Genomic DNA, 19,028 nt, shown 5'->3' on the forward strand with positions numbered 1-19,028 from the left:
TGGATTACACTGGTCCGGTAGGTCCCTGGTTCATGGAGGAGTTGGATTACACTAGTCCGGTAGGTCCCTGGTTCATGGAGGAGCTGGATTACATTGGTCCGGTAGGTCCCTGGTTCTTGGAGGAGTTGGATTACACTGGTCCGGTAGGTCCCTGGTTCATGGAGGAGCTGGATTACACTGGTCCGGTAGGTCCCTGGTTCATGGAGGAGCTGGATTACACTGGTCCGGTAGGTCCCTGGTTCCCCATCAGTGGGCGGGGCGGGATCCATTTTTATGGGTTGCACGTAAATATCTTTTGTGTACAATTTGTTTTACAATTATTTAAAAAACATTTTCAGAAATAAATCAATCAATCAACAATAAAGAACCAGTAAGACGCGCAAACGCGGGAAGCGAACGCAGCTGAGACCCTGCAGATCATGTCTGTCTGTGTGTCTGTCCCGCTGTTACTGTATATGTGGACCTGGCCCCTTTTGTGCCCATATATGGAGCTGAGTGGACCTGGCCCCTTTTGTGCCCATATATGGAGCTGAGTGATTGCTGATGCAACACACTCCATATTTGGATAGCGGGACAGACAGACAGACACACAGACACACAGACACACAGACAGACATGATCTGCTAGGTCATAAACATAAGATGTTTTTGTTCTAGTTGTGCAAAACGACAAGAAATAAGAAATTAAAAGGAATTCCATAAATTAAAACATTTAAATGTTTTACATTTTTTATCCATTGAAACACGTTCTTTTTGACATTTCCTAATGGTAACGATATATACATACATACATACATACATACTGTACACATGCACAAGAACATAAAGCCATACATACATAACATTTACTTCTGCACCCCTAATCCTGCCAAGGTTGTGCAATACTTCTTATACCTACAGTATATCTTATTTCCATTGATCTCCTCTGATCCAGAACAAGGCTTCCAGAGAGTGCACTCCAGCGGATGGCAGTGGCTCCTGTGGGGGGGGTGAGCAGGGAGGCTGGAATATGGGCCAGGATGACAGCGCAGTCCACGGCAAACATTTACCCCCCTCCCCGCGCAGACTAGTCAATAACCCATGTCTGAAGGTGTCTCACAACCGCACAGCATCCACCCCGCACACAGCATCCACCCTGCACACGTCCGACACCCAGCACACAGCCTCCACCCAGCACACAGCTTCCACCCAGCACACAGCCTCCACCCAGCATACGGTGGTCTCCAGGCCTCCGTCGGGGCGGTGGCGTCGCCCCACCATGGAGCCGCCCCCTCCCCCTGTATCTCCTGACGCTTCGCAACAAGGAGACTGCTTCAGCTATTCTCCCTCACTGTCCCGCAGACCCACAGGTAGTCCACCACCGTCTCCCACTCTGTCCACGGTCAGCAGACCCACAGGCAGCCCACCACCGTCTCCCACTCTGTCCACTCTGTCCACTCTGTCCACGGTCAGTTCTCCTCCTCAGCCGTCGTGTACCTCCTCTTACTCCCCTCCGCCGGTGGGACGCTGTCGGACCATCTCGGATCCCCAGCCGGCCCCCGAGCCTTCCCAGCCCCAGAATCTCACGGCCTCCACCAGCATCCTGAGGAGGAAGGTGCTGTCCAAGGAGACTGTCAAACAATACCAGGAAAAGGCCTTTCTGGGGCACGGCGGCCGCGGGCGCATGTCTGCTATACCGATCCCTTGGGAGAGAGAGGGAGGCTCCGAGGAGACGGCTCCGGGGCGAGGTCCGGGTCAGGCCAGGGGGCCCGTGGCGGCTGGCATCCAGGAAAAAGGCCTCCTGGAGGAGATTGAGTCCATGTGTCACCTGAGCACAGCCTTCAATAGCAGTCTAGATCTCTCTCAAGGCCAGTGTTACTCCAACAAGAGCCACAGTCCTCAGTCGCAGGCCCAGGGCAAGGCCACTGACAAATCTGAGGACACTCACCTATAAAATGACATACTGAGTCTTTTTGTATCATTCTGAATTCTTGGAGCACAAGTTAACCACATGAACCCTAGCATCCCTATTCTGTCTGGGGTGAACATTCAGCGAAAATAGCAGATCTACAATCTCACAACATGACATTGTCAGCTTGTAGCTTGGCTATGGCTACAAGTCAAAGATATTTAGCTTAGAACAAAGACAAGAGGGAGCTTAGTATATACTGGAGAACTCCGGTCAACTTAGTATAGGGTTTAATAGGTCTGCCTCAAAGCACAGATAAAGGATCAGTAAACATTCAGGTTTCAGAACAAAACAACCCACTCTGGACCAAACATGACGTCACAGTCGGCACACTTTTATTCCACATAATTTTGCTGGTACTCCCTAGCCCCCCCCCCCACACACACACACACACACAAACACCTTCAGTGAACTAATAATAAAGACATAAAACGGATATTCTGAGGGTTGAATATTGATGATCTGACAGTTATGGATGATCTGACAGTTATGATTCTGACCTCTGCAGAAAAGAATGCAGATGTTCTGTAGCTCGGTACATTGCCAGGATGGATAAGGGATCACTTCAGCCTCATGCACACCCCCCCATCAGTGTTCCAAACATTTCACACGGTAAAAACTGAATTTTGCACTAGTACATTTAGGATGTACTGTACTACTTTGATCACTGCTACCTGGTACTAAGATCACTGTGTTTTGAGTGAGAGAAAGGAAAACAGACACTTTAAGATTGTTTGGACATTTTGCATTTATTCCTATCGCTATGCCTTAAATGAGGTGTGATTTGTTTCTGTCTTAACCCATTCTGACCTGAGATCAGATTCATACGAGGTTTTCCACTGGACACACACTGGTCTGATGAACCCATTCGGACCTGAGATCAGATTCTAAAAATGTCAGTCGTTCTTCGAATTTTTCAAAAATAGCAGACCTACAAGCTCGTATCGCGCCACTCGGTGGCGCGATATGAGCTTGTAGATCTGCTATTTTTCAATAGCTAAAGCATAACATAGTGCTAACACAAAAATGGGTTCCCGGCCAGAATGGGTTAATCTGTTGAAACTGTACTTGGAGGTACTTGGTTATCAGAATGAGCGCCAGGTGCCTTCAGATCAGAAATGGAAAAAAGACAAACAAAAAAAGCTTTCATGTGATAAAGAGACTACGCAGCCCTCTATCTAACCGGATAAATAGAATCGTTTGACATGTGTTTTACGCTTTGAGATGCCGTTTTAGTTGCATTCCAGATAATCAGATACTTATATTTAGACATGTATTTATCTCTCTCTCCCTCTCTCTCTCTCGTGTATTTCTCAGGACTCTGTTCTGTCAGTAAAAAAATAATTTTAAGTTAAAATGAATGATCTGAAAATCGGTCTACATAAAGCAGACTCGAGCCTTATTTATACGTGATCGTACAGTGGTGTCCCCCTGCGAAAAGAGCTACAAGCTCTCAAATAACAAACATTGTGACGTTACAGATCGGCTATTTCTGGCACGGGACCTCACAGTACAGTGGTGTATAACTTAGGCATCAGGGGTGTTGGTCCTGTCGTCCTCTGGTACATCTTCATCCTGAAAACAAGGTGTGTATGCTCCACACAATGCAAAATCATGAGTGTTAATTTAACTCTGAGAGCGTAACAATTGAAGCCACAGAGCTTTATATTTATGTTCAGGCTTTTGCAGTGTACTTGGATCAGTTGCTCAGAGTCCCTTCTCTTCCTAGCTCTCTCCCTCTCTCTACCTCTTTCTATCTCATTTTCGTCCACAAACACATACACACGACACACGTGCGCGGAAATGTAATGAAATGCAAGCTCTGTCCTCCGAGTTTAGAGATACTGTAATTTAATGCAATGCTTGATGATTGTACTGTAACGAAGCAATACCCTTCTCAGAGAGAGGTTCTATAGATTGTTAACCACGTGATTTAAAATGAAAAAAAGAAATCACATTTCTCCCATGGAGAGAATGCTACGCTTCCAGAGATTGCGGTTTCCCATGATGCCTGCACCGCCACAAAACCAATAGAAAACGAGAAGGCGGTTTCTGTAGCGCTTTTGTCGGGATTATGTTTATGGTTAGTTGTTCCTTGAGATTTATGCCAGACGCCAGTTGGTATGGCGGTTTAACAGCGGCTCTCTGAGCGCTGCTCTGCATAAATGATTCGCCCATAAAGTGTTTGGCCGTTCCTAAAAGGCCTTGAAACGCAAAGGAATTCCCCCCTCCTCCCCAAAACGACTCAAGAGAACAATCCCTTGACAGGCCTTTATTTCATTCAGAACACAAAAAAAGACAATTTACTATGCAAACTTGTAAAACATTCAAAATGTTTCATAATATATATTTAACCATAATTGCGTCAGATTATGTGGGTTTATTTGAGATGGATATGAATCGATCAGACAGTTAGTCTGAAGAACTGAGTGAGTGTTCCCTAGTGTGAGTTGAAGTTTGTCTGTCTGGGTTGACAGCTGCACAGGGAAATCCTCAGTGTTCATTTAACTCTGAGCGGGTCCATTTGGTTACATTTGTACAGAGTTACATAATAAATAGATAAACCAACACTGGGGATTTTACTGTGTGAGTGTAGTATAGTGTGCCTTATGAGTACCACACAGTATAACCACAAGGTACAGTGTTAGAAAGAGAGAGTTGGTGAGAGTGTGTCTTCAGTCCTATTCCAAATAAAACCTAACGAGGTGCTCCTCACATTTCCAGAAGCAATGTTTTAAAACGCATCATGCACTAACCTGGTCTGGCGAAAGCATTCTGACCTGAAATGAAATTGGGTACTTGAGTTGTTACAGTTCTTGCTCCTCGACCCCTTGAATCAATGCATGGATGAACGGTTTCAGATGGTGTTATTGATTATGGTACTTTCTGCCACCTGCCAGTGTTACATACTCAGTGTTTTATTTTAGGAGTATCTGGTTCTTCAGTAGCATTGTGTCCTTTTTTTTTGAAAATTGGTCAAAGTTATAGTTTCTTAAATTTAATAATTGTTTGTAAATCCCCCAAACACTCATTCTCAACTAACTCTTCAAAAGGCTTCAAAGGGTTAAATGTTTTCATATTGATGAAAATAGTTATTTTCAACTATTACTAGACGTGTATTTTTGCTGGCTTGAGTATATTTTACATGGATAATATATGATTGGTGTTGTATATTGTATAAATGACACCCAATATTTGAATGTTTTAGATTTTATTTTTTTGACAAAGATTTTTTTAGGATGTTAACAGATAAGCCAATACATGCACGTTGTATCTAGTCGTTTGTGATCCAAATTAAGCATTTGACACCTTTTATTCTAATCAAATTGTGTAATCATTCTTAATGGAAATGCATCGGCTAACTGCACGTGCTTACTGTTATTTCCGCATGTATGTATCGTGTGTTATACTTTAGTTTTATTCCAAACATGTATTTTCCAGAACGTTGTCTGTTCTGCTAATATGAAATATTGTTTCAGTATTTAGCACATCTGTCAGATCAATTCAATTAATTAGCCTATTAGTCTTCAACTTCACATGCCTTGCAGCATCTTTTAGTGTTAAAATATATATATTTTTCTTTATTACAGTTGCGTACACACCCCATGACTACTGTAAGTCTGAAGCCGGAGGTTTGTTAACAGTGTCTTAACAACACCTATGTTTTAGAGGATGATGATGATCTGACTGTAAAAGCTTCAGTAGCTTTGGTTCCATTTACATGAACGTTGAACTGTGAAGAAACGGATTTCAGGGCATTCACACTTGGTTTACTAACCTGCCGGCTAGGAGAGTACTTTGACCATGTACTGAGAAGGCTTGTGCCTTGAATGAGGATGGTCAAGGAGTTTGCCTCTTGTTGAAATGGACAACGTTTTCTGTTAAATTCAGTGTAAATGGGGTTTGTGTATCGTAAAACTAGTATTTTTATTTATTGAATGTCTCATGACTGACGGCTTATTTACAGACTGAAATACTGAGCAATCAAAAGTTCTATACTATATATACAGTACAGCTGGCCACCTAATGCTCATTGTAAGAATACAATCACTGACATGCACCGAAAATCAGCTGGCAGCACAATATCCCTGCAGTGTTTTTTCTCTCCAATTTCCTGATGTAATAGACCTATTCTAACATTAAATTATTTTTCTTTTAATAATAGACAAAAGCTGGTTTAACTCTAGACATTCTTAATGACATTTAGGCAGTGAATAAACTTTAAAAGAAGTATAATACAATTCTTGGATTACACACTTCAAGAATTGTTTATTAAAAATATTTTACACATTTATCTGCCATATTTTCAGTGTCATGACAAAGTGGCACAAGTGGAACACCTTTTCATCTCAGTCCCCTGGTGTGGTACTGCACGTTGACTCAGCCCTGACTGAGTCTGTGTGTGTTTGCACACACACACACACACACACACGCACATACAGTAACTTGCATGTTCTCATTGCAGAAGGAATTGTCTTAAACAATCTAATGTGATCTTGAGGAGTAAATTGGTACCATGCATGGTACAAAACTGTATGCACTGTGAACTGAAAATAAATTATACATGTTTATGCAATGTACGTGTTCTCTGTTGACATATGCACACTTCTGACACACAACACTTGCAGAAATAATTGGTGTGGGAGGCAGTTCACTGGAACACAACACATTACAGCATGCTGGAACAATAGATCGTTTGATCAAATGGGTATACTTTATATTGACATACAGTATTAGAGTTAGACAAAGAACTAAGCCTATACAAACAGAACATCCATTCTGAGCTCTACATTGTTCCTACAATAATTGTCCAATACATTCAATAAATTAACACAAATAAGCCGGCATGTTTTCTACTTACACAGCGCGTCAATGGGTGTTAAAAGGGGGAATAAAAGTCACAGTATCAAATTCAAAATCAAATTACAATATGTACACAAAACATTATTTGAGGTGGGGAGGTTTGCACAGCAATCGACCACAGTCGATTGAACCAAAGCAACAAGCAGCTACCCCGGATATCATCATTGTTGGGCAGAAATCTAGTATCTCAGTGTTTCATTGTCTCCACCAGGCCGAAGGCATGGTAGACAGTGTTTTGCACTCCGTCCGTGTGTGTGTGAGTCCATCCATCCGTCCGTGTGTGTGTGTGTGTGTGCGTGCATGCATCCGTCCGTCCGTCTGTTACCAGCTAATCTCTGGCACCGTTAACCCGGTTGATGCCAAATTTTGCACACACACACTCCCTAGATGCCAACGATGATAATATCTGCCTCTTTTTTATAGCGCCAACAGGAGGCCGTCTTTTGTACCTGACCTGCAAGGTTTCCACCCGACAACAATGATATATTTTTAATGTATTTGCTCTATCAATTCTACAATGAGCCATGATGTCATACGGTAGCTCACAGTCACTTTGCATGGTTGTCACATAATGATACATCTCACCTAATTGAATACAATAACCTGTTTGCAGTTCTCAACTAATCTATTATTACATTTGAGCGCACACACTAGAGTGAGCGCACACTCTAATACTATTAGAGTTGTACTATTACTCGAACGAGTAATAGTAGAGAATAGGGGAGATGCAATGCAAATGAAAGACATATACTGTGTATCCCTATTCCCTGACATAATTGTATAGCTAAACGGACAGAATTCTATTTTATTTGAATGATGAAACCCAGCTGCCATTAATAGTTGGAAATTGCGGAAATGGAAATTGCGGAAATGCGGAAATGGAAATTGCGGAAATTGCGGAAATTGTGGAAATGGTGGAAATGGAAATTGCGGAAATGGAAATTGCGGAAATTGCGGAAATTGCTCTTCACTTATAGCTATCTATTTTCAGGTAGATTGTTTTATTTTACTCAGTCAGCCATATCACTACTGATGACTGAATCAGGGATTCCGATTGGTTATATTGGTTGTCTATGGTGTGGTTAGTGGTATACAAAAAAGGCCATAACTCTTTTTCCCGATATTTCCGGCAGAGCAGACCTCTCATTCTGTGGACCTTAATGACCAAATAGAAAAAAATACAAATTAAAAGTATGTCATGACATCACAGGTCCTCTCGGCTGGCTCCCCGGCTAATTGGACTTTTCTATGAAGTGCATTGACGGCCACGTGTCTCCCATCATATGAGTCTCTCCACAGGAGGCGGCTGGGTGATGTTCCACATCTCAACACGCGAGCCGTCCTTCTCCTGCCGGCTGGGGCTGTAGGTGCCGTGGGTGGCCCGGCGGTTGAGCGCCACCACCAGGCAGACGGAGGACAGGACCAGAAGCAGCAGCAGGACCACCGTCACCACACTCACAGACAGCAGTAGGCGGGAGGAGGTCACAGCCTCGGCAGCAGACAACTTGAAGCATGCAGGGAGGGAGGGAGGGAGGGAGGGAGGGAGGGAGGGGAAAGGAGAGAAGGAATCAGTGAAGGAGCGAGCTGGCCCTAATGGAGAGTCATGGGCAGTAACAGAGGACTCAGGTGGTATATAGGGTGTGAGTGAGGATGAGGATGCATCTGCTCTAGCCCACTCTCTCCCTCCCTCACACACACACACACACACACACACACACACACACACACAGTTATAGCTACATTAGACCAGGCGCTCCACACGCGCTGCCAGTGTGTTGATGGATGCGCTTGTCAGCCCAGCGGGGGGGCTGGGACCACCAGGGGAGGGGCTGGGACCACCAGCGGGGGGGCTGGGACCACCGAGGGTCTCAAGTCGCTGTGGGCTGAAACCTCCCTCCGTCTGCCGGCGCTCCCGCAGCCTGGTCACAGCCAGCGCCACCGCCAGCGCCAACACTATGGCCACACCCACCAGACAGGGCGCCAATATCGCCGCCACCCGAGAGCTGTACGGAGCACGCTCCGTCTGCTGAGGATCACACACACACACACACACACACACACACACACATGCACGCAACCACATGCGCACACACACACACACACACACACACACACACACACACACACACACACACACACACACACACGATCCTGCCTGATGATCTGCTCTGATTTGCTAAGTGCAAAATGAACGTATGCAAACTATGCATATGTACATTCTACATACATAAGTAAATACTGTACATGCAAGTCGCTTCCCGACTGCCAGGATTGAGAACACCCACTGCCAAAAAGAGCCCACCACCATCACCACCACCACAGATACCTTGTGAAACCAGCTTAGCACTGTGTTCAGGGAGCGTAGCACTGTTTAACCTGCAGCGCGCTTCTGGTCCAACAAGCAAAAACACCAACTCTACCACCACCATCAGGATTGAAATTACTAAATTCCACATACACGCACGCGCACACGCACGCACGCACACACACACACACACACGCACACACACACACACACACACACACACACACACACACACACACACACACACACACACACAGCACAGCACAGCACAGCATGCAGGCCAACACATTGAATCAGATCTAAGATCTAGATCACTTCTCTCATGTGGACAGTGATTAATGATGACTGTCCCCACAGAGCAGAGACGGAGGATGTCGCTCACTCACGTCAGTAATACCGGGAGGCGTCGCGGCTGTTGTGACACTCTGAGCTGCTGCTGCTGCCATCACAGAGACAACGTCACCACAGGTAAGTATCACTCACTGAAGTCATCCACAATATGCTGCACCTGTTCTCCCTCTACACTCAATATCTGCACCTTGTGAGCTCCTACGGTAGGTTCATGTGGTTCAAATCTTGTCTTATAGTTGTTGTCACTGTGCTGAACGGTATACATTTGACGGGAAAGAAATCGCAACATTTCCCAACTAGGTCTGCAAACGTAAGCTTGAGGAATCAATGACTTAACATAATGCGAATTAATAAGAACAACAAGCCAGCAAAAAAAAAAAAACTCAGCTCATGCACATTCTGTAAGACGCTGTACTTTATTTCTATCTCTCTCTCACTCTGTCTCTCTCGCTACAGGTTCTTTGTTGACTTCCAAAAGTGCTTACCTGTCAGTGCAGCAGCAGAGCTGGCTGTCACAGAGAGTGTGGTGACACATCCCAAGTGGAGCAGCCTCCAGCCAGGGCCCGCCATCAGTCACTGACTGACTGCCACAAACACACAGACAGCCAGACGGACAGACACAGAGAGAGAGAGAGAGAGAGAGAGAGAGAGAGAGACTGGCAGCAGCACACGTCTAGCTAACCAGTCTCTGAGGTATATACGGCGATGAGGCCACACAGAGAAACCTCCACACAGACAGAGCCCAGCTCAGTTGCTTACCTGCTGTCAGCATTATCAAGGTTCTGCGTGTGTGCGTGCATGTGTGCGTGCGTGTGTGCTGCACACACCGGTTGCGTAGTGTGTGCAGACTTATACCGTATAGCCTATACAGAAGTGGGTGCCTGAACGCATAGTCGCATACACATATTCATGTCGGTGTGTGTGTGTGTGTGTGTGTGTGTGTGTGTGTTCTGGTGAACCATGCACTGTGACTGCCAGATAGTTCGCCCTCATAGGTGTGTGTGTCTGTGTGTGTGTGTGTGTGTGTGTGTGTGTGTGTGTGTGTGTGTGTGTGTGTGTGAAGTAGACCAAACCTGCTTGAGTGCCACCAGCTCTCTGCTGAAGCGGCAGTTCAGTTCAGAGCCACACTGCTGCTTTCTGCTGGCAAAGCACTGTTCTACTGTTCTCTCTCTCTCTCTCTCTCTCTCTCTCTCTCTCTCTCTCCCTCGCTCTCTCTCTCTACCTCTCTCTATCTCTCTATCTCTCTCCCTCTCTCTCTCTCTCTCTCTCTCTCTCTTTCTTTACCTCTCTGTCTCTCCTCTCTCTCTCTCTCTCTCTCTCTGTGTCTCTCTCTCTCCCTCACTCTCTCCCTTGCTCTCTCAAAGGATGGCCACATCAGAACAGACAGTGAAAAACTACCTTGCATATCTTCTTACCCTCTCTCAGCATTTTTGCTACCTGGGCACTGAGAGGGACACACGCACGCACGCACACACACAGACGCGCACGCGCACACATGTACGCAGACTACGCACACAAACATACGCATGTAGCAGCCATGCACACATACACACAGCAGACACACACGCACATGCACACAAACACACGCACACACACACGAGAGGGACTGAAATGGCACAAGATGGCAAAGAGATAGAGAGCAGGTGTCTGATGGGCACACAAATGCGTGCGTGTCTGTGCATGGGACGGTGTGTGCGTGGGACGGTGCATGCGTATGTGAACTTGAGGTTACTCAGGGATATGCTCATGGTGTATCTCATTATGAGAGATTAGTTAGCTATATTCGGAGCCACCTGACTCCTCCTCTCTCTCTCTCTCTCTCACGCACGCACACACACACACACACACGTACACACACACACACACACACACACACACACAGTGCTGTCATATAAGCCCTACATTTCGTCACAAGATGAACGGCAAAGATAGCAGATCTACAACTTCATAGCATCATCAGGCAGGATCTACTATTTTGGCTATTTTTGACTACGGTTGACAATTTTTGCCTATAATGACGTGCCCAAAATAGGGACACCAGGTTGAAAGTGGTAAAGATAAAGGTAAGGATAAGTGACAAAGCTCAGACAAAGCAAGCCTGGATAAAAGAAAAGAAAAACATGATCTATCACACTATTCTGGGATGAAATGAGTTGCACTGCAAGTAGCAGAATCCTTCAGTGTCTTTCTGAGAGGCTGCCGAGGAGCCTGTGAGTGAACATGGATGAATGATGTTTGGATGAAAGCATGACTTGAAGAGAAATGACAGCCAGGAGACATGAAAAGAGGACAAAACAACAGATCTCACAGTGGATAAGAAAATAGCAAATTTTATTCATTTATATTTGACAGAGGAGACTGTAGAGAGAATGGACACAGGACAGGACTTTGACGGACACGGTGACAGAAGAGATCACGGGACAACAATAAGATACACAGACCAGTGGTTTTCAACCTTTTTCATAATAAGGTCCATTATTTAGTGGGCATTTGGTCCCCGGACCACATGTTGAGAACCACTGACATAGATCATAAAGAAGTGTATTATGTAGAAAGGACAGTAAAGGTGTGATGGTATAAATGGAAGAAGGTTCAGAAAATGTTCTTGGTTGAAAGGATATGAGTGCCCAGGGGGTTAGAGTGGGAAGCATGGCACACGGACACTGGTGACAATAAGTGCAATATTATATAATAGAAAATCTAGCTCCCAGGAGTTGTGAGCTTGTAGATCTGCCATTTGTAGGGTGCGACACTGGTTTGGGACTGATGGCCTCTTCTGGTACAGAACAGGCCACTTCCATCATTACTTCCCCAGACATGGCTGACACAATATAATGAATGGTATAAATAATAGTTATCCTGACCTGAATATTATATTCCTCACATCACTGAAAGTGCATAAATGGGGTCTATGTACACAGGATAAAGGTGTTACCGATGGTACTAATTATGGCTCTGATTCCAAATAGTGTACAGCGGTTCTCAAACTCTGAGGCCCCTTTTCCACCGGTTGGGTTCCCAGTGGGAACCGGTTCAGTTCAGGTATTTTGAATGAGTTTTTGGTCAAATGTGTGTAATATCATGTGATGTGGTTAAAACCTTTTTTAGAGAACCATGAAGGTGTTAACTTCCTTGCTTCTGACTACAGAAATACGTCATCCCTACTGTTTTACATTCACATCATCTCCGCTAAACACTGACCTTAATGATGTAGCACTTTAGCACTTTGTGTGGGGAAAGAAAATGTGCTGCCAATTGTCCAAGTGTCATTTTAAGGCACAAATACACGTCTGTGCTACAATAATAAACCTGCATCTAAACCTGTACAACAATAGCTAGCGATAAATATCTCCTCGGCCATCAAGGAAAGTCAGGACATCTTTGTGCTTCAAATTAACATCAAGAAATGTTTGGATTCAGCACATGAAAACACGCACGCACGCACACACACACACACGCACACGCACACGCACACGCACACGTCACACGTCACACACGGTCATTCATCTCCCCAGTCAATCTCGGGTTCGTCATCATCCAGCCTGATGATGAGGTAGGAGAGCAGCTGGAAGAGGTTCTGCCACAGCAGCACCGCCACGTAAAAGTAAATGTCGCTTACGTCCGTCTGGCACACCTCTCCGGCGAAGCTCATTTCGCACACGCACACAAACTTGTTGATGAGGTTGCGGCAGTAGCCTCCGTTCAGACAGGGGTTGGACTTGCACTCATCCACCTCCTGCTCACACCTGCACACAGAGAGAGAGGGTGACAGAGAGAGAGAGTGACAGAGAGAGAGAGAGAGAGAATTACAGAGAGGGAGGGATGGGAGAGAGAGAGAGAGAGAGAGAGAGAGAGAGAGAGAGAGAGAGAGAGAGAGAGAGAATGACAGAAAGGGAGGGATGGGGAGAGAGAGAGAGAGAGAGAGAGAGAGAGAGAATGACAGAGGGCGAGGGAGAGAGAATGACAGACAGTGGGTAAAAAGAGGGATCAAAGGATAGTAGGGAAATTGGAGGGTTGGAGAAAAACAGAGAGACAGTTGATGCAGAGTGACAGGAAATGGTCAGACATACAGGAAGAGATGCCAGAGTGTCGGGTGGATGGACGGTTGAACAAACACTGTTTTTTGTGAACAAAAAATACATTTTCCATTTTTGTGTCTGCACTATTTGCTTGTTTTCCTAATCTATTCCCTCCATGGTTGGTCTGTGACAGCTGTTGGCTGTTTTGATTATGTTTGATTAATGATGATCAATATATATAGAGCTGATGTGATCATATCTCTATATATTTATTAGTATGCTTGTTTAGCAGGTACTAGGTTATAGGAGGAGCGCCTATTATGTTGCCTGGTACTGGTTGTTGCTTCTGTCCCCTGCAGGTGCTGAGCATTGTTGTCCCTAATGTGTTGCCGTCCTGAGGAGGGCCTGGCTTGGAGCCTGATCAGCCCTCGGATTGGTCCTGTGGCAGCTCAGGCCTTGCTTCCTGGACTATAAAGCTCACTCTCTGTCTGGACTTCGGGGTGGGAACACTGCTGCGTGTGGTGTGGGAGCACTCCAGCGTGTGGCCTTCCCTCCAGCCGACTGCTTATGTGTTTCATGTCAGGTTTAGTTGTAGTTCCATTTGTCTGTGTGTTAGGTTGTGTCGTTTGTTCATCCATCATGTAAGTCATTCTATAATTCTGGGCTCACAGAGCCATTCTGTTTATCATTCTGTCTGCCATTTTGTCATGCACTAAGCCACTTTGTTCTTTATTCTGCTTGGAGTATTAAACCAAATACTCTTTTATGAGCCGTGTTGTTCTTTCATACATGTTACGGGCAGTAAAACCCCTAGACTTGAACCGTTTCGTAACATGGTCCTCTCTGTATCGTACCGGTGTCCCATGAATCCCGGCGGACAGTCACAGGACAACTCTCGGTCGGTACAGTTTCCTCCGTTGAAGCAGGTGTAGTTTCTAGTGTCGTCGCCACACACAGATACAGGCAGCTTGTGACGTCTGCAAGACAGTCGTATAATAAACAAAACATACATGCATAATAATGATAAAATTAATAATAACAACACCAACAATAATAACCAGTAAGACGCCTGAGGGCGAGAAGCGACAGGACAGCTCCATATATGGAGATCTAAGGGTGGCAGCGGGGGCAGTGTCTTGAGTGTACAGGGTTTGACGAGGGCCCAGGTATTCCCCCCAGTGACTCCCCAGTGTCCCCCCCAGTGCCCAGTGTCCCCCCAGTGCCCCCCCAGTGCCCAGTGTCCCCCCAGTGCCCAGTGTCTCCCCAGTGCCTCCCCAGTGTCCACGTAAATTGCACGCTGCGTTCATGATTTGAGGCTTTTTGTTCAAAACGGGCCAATCCTGCAAACTTTGAAAGCCAATTAGGATGTGAAATATCGGACAGATCCGGCTTGAACACATGACTATAGAGATAGTGTGTAACGATTTGGGGGATTTTTGGGAGGGAGGATATAAATCAGCTATTTTCACAACTTCTTAAACATTTGTTTTCTAATTTATGGAATTTCTTAGAAGTTACTTTTATTTATTCATGAAGTTACTTATATTTTTCTATACTTTTTTTGCTTAGAATATTAATTAAAAACAAAATGTAGGAAACAAAAATAAAAGTTCCCGTGACCCACAAATGGGTCCCGACCCAGTGTTTAGGAACCAGTGCACTATACTCATGGGTTCGAATAATGTTTTATTCATTACAATTACTTCCAGATTGCAGCTATAACACCGAGGATTTTGTCAGCGCATGTGTCGCTTGAATTTATTTGTGCTGTCATTTCTGGGTTCCCTCTACTCACCATGTGGGAGACAAAGGCTTAGGAGTTGACCGGGATAATGAGATTAAAAGCTCTGGGTATTCCACAGCAGGCCACACGTCACATGCAGAGCAGTCAATCAAATCACAACCAGCCATGTGTTCTGACTAGGGTAGGGTAGGGGGAAAACACAACCTATGACTAGGGTAGGGTAGGGGGAAAACACAACCTATCCATGTGTTCTGACTAGGGTAGGGTAGGGTAGGGGGAAAAACAACCTATCCATGTGTTCTGACTAGGGTAGGGTAGGGGGAAAACACAACCTATCCATGTGTTCTGACTAGGGTAGGGTAGGGGGAAAACACAACCTATCCATGTGTTCTGACTAGGGTAGGGTAGGGGGAAAACACAACCTATCCATGTGTTCTGACTAGGGTAGGGTAGGGGGAAAACACAACCTATCCATGTGTTCTGACTAGGGTAGGGTAGGGGGAAAACACAACCTATCCATGTGTTCTGACTAGGGTAGGGTAGGGGGAAAAACGCACCCTATCCATGTGTTCTGACTAGGGTAGAAGAAAACAAGCTGTTGATATAATAATCTAAAGGGTTTTATTATATTTTACTGGAGGGAACATTTAACATTATTGGATCCACACCTTGAGAACCTGTCCCTTCGTGGATTTGTTGTTTTTCTGTAAAGTACCATATTGGATGAATGGATTATTATTTATGATGATCATTCACTAATGTTTAATTAGTTATCTATGTCTAGTTATAATTATTGTATTATTTCTCACCATTGTTATTTGTCACTGTCATTCGTTTGATTATCTTATTGACTGTAGTCACAGACACTGATTTAGGGTATTGAAAAGGGCCCTTGATTGCTCATCCCCACCTATATGATTGTTTGATCCCCAGCCTATATAAGAGTGTTTGTTACACTGTCATTTGTTTATTCTGATGAAGGCTAGCAGGCTGAAACATGAACACATTTACAATAACTTTATGCAGCCAGAGTGTGCGACACTTTGTTTCCAGTAGTCAGCACCTCACCGCAGCTATTTGTCTTTTTTAACATGCCAAAATAAGGCATAGCTAAACACGTAACAGTATGTGTATGTGCATCTTTTTCCAAATGGTGGTTATTTCAGTTGCAAAACTTTCCACATGAGAGTAACAAATTATAGCTCATATTAGCATTGGGTGTCATTTTACGCCAGCCAATTATACAAAAAAACAGAGACATTGTGTATGCCAATAGAGAGGCAAAGGACAAATAAAAACACCTAACGAATGGGAAAAACAACTTACATCGTCCTGACAAGGAGATACCATGGAATTTCTTCAACTCGTTCTCTGGAGAGGAACAGAAAGACGAGGAGTAAAAGAGAGAGAGGAGAAGATGGGGGGGGGGGGGGGGGGTAGTCACAGAGACAAACACACATACAAAAGATGATTGTGATGAAAACTTTACAGCAAAGCTGTTCCCCGTAAAGAGAAACGTGCACCTTGTCTGGTGGCTTGCTGTGAGAGTCACTTGTACAAAGGCTTCCCTGCACGGAGGCGAGCAAATGCTGAGAAAGTCTGCGAGAGACTGTGTTTACAGCGTAAATGGTTGGAGGCATTCCCCTGATGGTTCTCTGAGGCAAACGCTAGATGACAGGGCTTGGGAGAATGTGGCGCCGTACCAGAGAGCTCTGTGTCGTGATTATACCGGCACTAGACTTAAGGCCCACTCCTGCTGACGCTAGAACAGGCACGCCACCGCATCTGAGGCGCTCGCTCGCTTCAGGTGTGTTGGAAATGCTGAACAGAAGCATGAATGTGGAAACATTTACAGTGTAGCGCTTTCCTTTGTGCTGCAGTCCCTCGGCTATGCAACTTTTCAAAGAACATTCCACTTGTGTATTTGTGTTTATTTACTATTTAATCAAAACAGTTTATTTCACAACAGTGCAGATCTGTTTCGGAATGGAAGAATGAGCGCAGATGCATACTCTAAATATGTAATATTCATAATGCTGTTGTTTCAAACACGTACGGGATGTCATCTTGCCAGAGAATAACTCAACCATTATTCTATTCTATTCTATTCTATTTTTGTTATGCTCTCTTCTGTGGTGGAAAGTAACCAAGTACATTTACTTAAGTACTGTACTTAAGTATCATTTTTAGGTATTTGTACTTTACTTGAGTATGTCAAATTTACAGCATTTTTACTTCTAGGCAAATATTGTACTTTTACTCCATTACAATTATTTGACAATTTTAGTTAGGTCTACTTTGCAGATTTAGAATTTTAGATTACTACAAAACATACATTAACCACTTCAGCTGTGTATACAGTTCGGCCATTTGAAAATAGCCGATCTTTTTGAAAACTTGAAATGGGACATTGTGTATATTGAGTACTTTCTACTTTTGGTACATTTTGATGACAATACTTTTGTACTTTCACTCATTTTGAAATCTGGACTTTTACTTTTTTCCACCACTGGCTCTCTTACTTGCAGAGGGGTCCGGTGTAGTTATCATACTCTAGTGTAGTTCTCTTACTTGCAGAGGGGTCCGGTGTAGTTCTCATACTCTAGTGTAGTTCTCTTACTTGCAGAGGGGTCCGGTGTAGTTCTCATACTCTAGTGTAGTTATCTTACTTGCAGAGGGGTCCGGTGTAGTTCTCATACTCTAGTGTAGTTCTCTTACTTGCAGAGGGGTCCGGTGTAGTTCTCATACTCTAGTGTAGTTCTCTTACTTGCAGAGGGGTCCGGTGTAGTTCTCAGGGCAGAGGCAGGCGTACGTACTTACTTGCAGAGGGGTCCGGTGTAGTTCTCAGGGCAGAGGCAGGCGTACTTACTTGCAGAGGGGTCCGGTGTAGTTCTCAGGGCAGAGGCAGGCGTACTTGTCGGGTCCATGCAGACAGGTGCCTCCATGGGCGCACTGGTGCCTCTCGCAGACATCCACCTCCACCTCACAGTCCGCGCCCGCGTAGCCGATCTCGCATGCGCACTCGTAGCTCGTCCCCCTGACGCTGCAGTTGCCGTGGACGCAGGGGCCCAACGCGCAGGTGTCCGTGAAGAAGTCGCAGTGCCTCCCGGCCCAGCCCTCGGCGCAGCTGCAGTTGTACGCGTTGAAGAGGTCCTGGCACTCGCCTCCATTCAGGCAGGGGTTGTCGGGCCAACACACCGCCGCCCCACTGCAGCCACCCTGCGGGGGGAGCGGTGACACGCGGACGAACTGCTCCCGCTGCACACGTGGGAAGTTGACCTCCATGGAGCTGTGGTAAGGCAGGGCAATGCCCCCGATCTCCACGGTGCCCAGGCATCCGGCCAGCATCCAGCCCGCGTCGGGACCCAGGCCCCCGACATAAATGTCCACGTCCTGGCCGAGGAAGTCGAGGTTGCCCGCTTGGCTGGTGGAGGTGCTGGCCTCCTCTGCATCCTCGTCCAGCACCAGGGTCCACCTGGAGGCATGCGCCCAGGGCGCCGCCATGAAGAGGTGGACACTGTGCCACTCCCCGTCGCAGACGCTCCTCCGGCTGCTAAGGCTGACCGCGGTCAAGCGCTCCGCCCCCTCCTCGTCTCCGGGCGTGTTTTCCTCAGCGGTGTTCTGCAGCTCCATGAAGAGCAGGCTGTCCTGGATGGAGACAGTGATGAAGGCAGAGGCCTGCTCTGCATGCAGGATGGCCGCGTGGCATTTCCGCGTGCGCAGGCTCAGCGAGAGGCTGGTCAGCTTGCGGGAGATGTGGCCGTTTCCCCGGTAGGTCAGCACACGGCTGTTGTCCAGG

General features: G+C 45.7%; 2 protein-coding genes across 6 annotated transcripts in view; one reads left to right on the plus strand and one right to left on the minus strand.

Moving 5' to 3' along the window:
- dennd1b (DENN/MADD domain containing 1B) overlaps nt 1–1,942 on the plus strand; it is a 135,499-nt gene extending 133,557 nt beyond the window's left edge. For 4 of the 5 annotated variants that reach the window (XM_080770932.1, XM_080770933.1, XM_080770934.1 and 1 more), the window contains one exon: nt 934–1,942. In XM_080770932.1, the coding sequence (XP_080627058.1) occupies nt 934–1,932 (999 nt within the window). In that variant the 3' untranslated portion in view covers nt 1,933–1,942. The remainder of the gene's footprint in view (nt 1–933) is intronic. The other variant, XM_080770935.1, reaches the window with a different exon arrangement.
- Nucleotides 1,943–7,989: 6,047 nt separating this feature from the next.
- The window catches only part of crb1 (crumbs cell polarity complex component 1), a gene marked incomplete at its 5' end in the record, with an annotated part of 29,795 nt that continues 18,756 nt past the window's right edge, over nt 7,990–19,028 (minus strand). Inside the window, 6 exons of the mRNA XM_080770425.1 lie at nt 7,990–8,400; nt 8,572–8,833; nt 13,086–13,212; nt 14,340–14,462; nt 16,556–16,600; nt 18,099–19,028. The exon at nt 18,099–19,028 is cut by the window's right edge and continues 19 nt beyond it. Of these exons, the coding sequence (XP_080626551.1) occupies nt 8,090–8,400; nt 8,572–8,833; nt 13,086–13,212; nt 14,340–14,462; nt 16,556–16,600; nt 18,099–19,028 (1,798 nt within the window). The 3' untranslated portion in view covers nt 7,990–8,089. The remainder of the gene's footprint in view (nt 8,401–8,571; nt 8,834–13,085; nt 13,213–14,339; nt 14,463–16,555; nt 16,601–18,098) is intronic.

The sequence above is a fragment of the Protomyctophum bolini genome, assembly GCF_963924005.1.
Source record: "Protomyctophum bolini genome assembly, chromosome: 8".
Classification (NCBI taxonomy): domain Eukaryota; kingdom Metazoa; phylum Chordata; class Actinopteri; order Myctophiformes; family Myctophidae; genus Protomyctophum; species Protomyctophum bolini.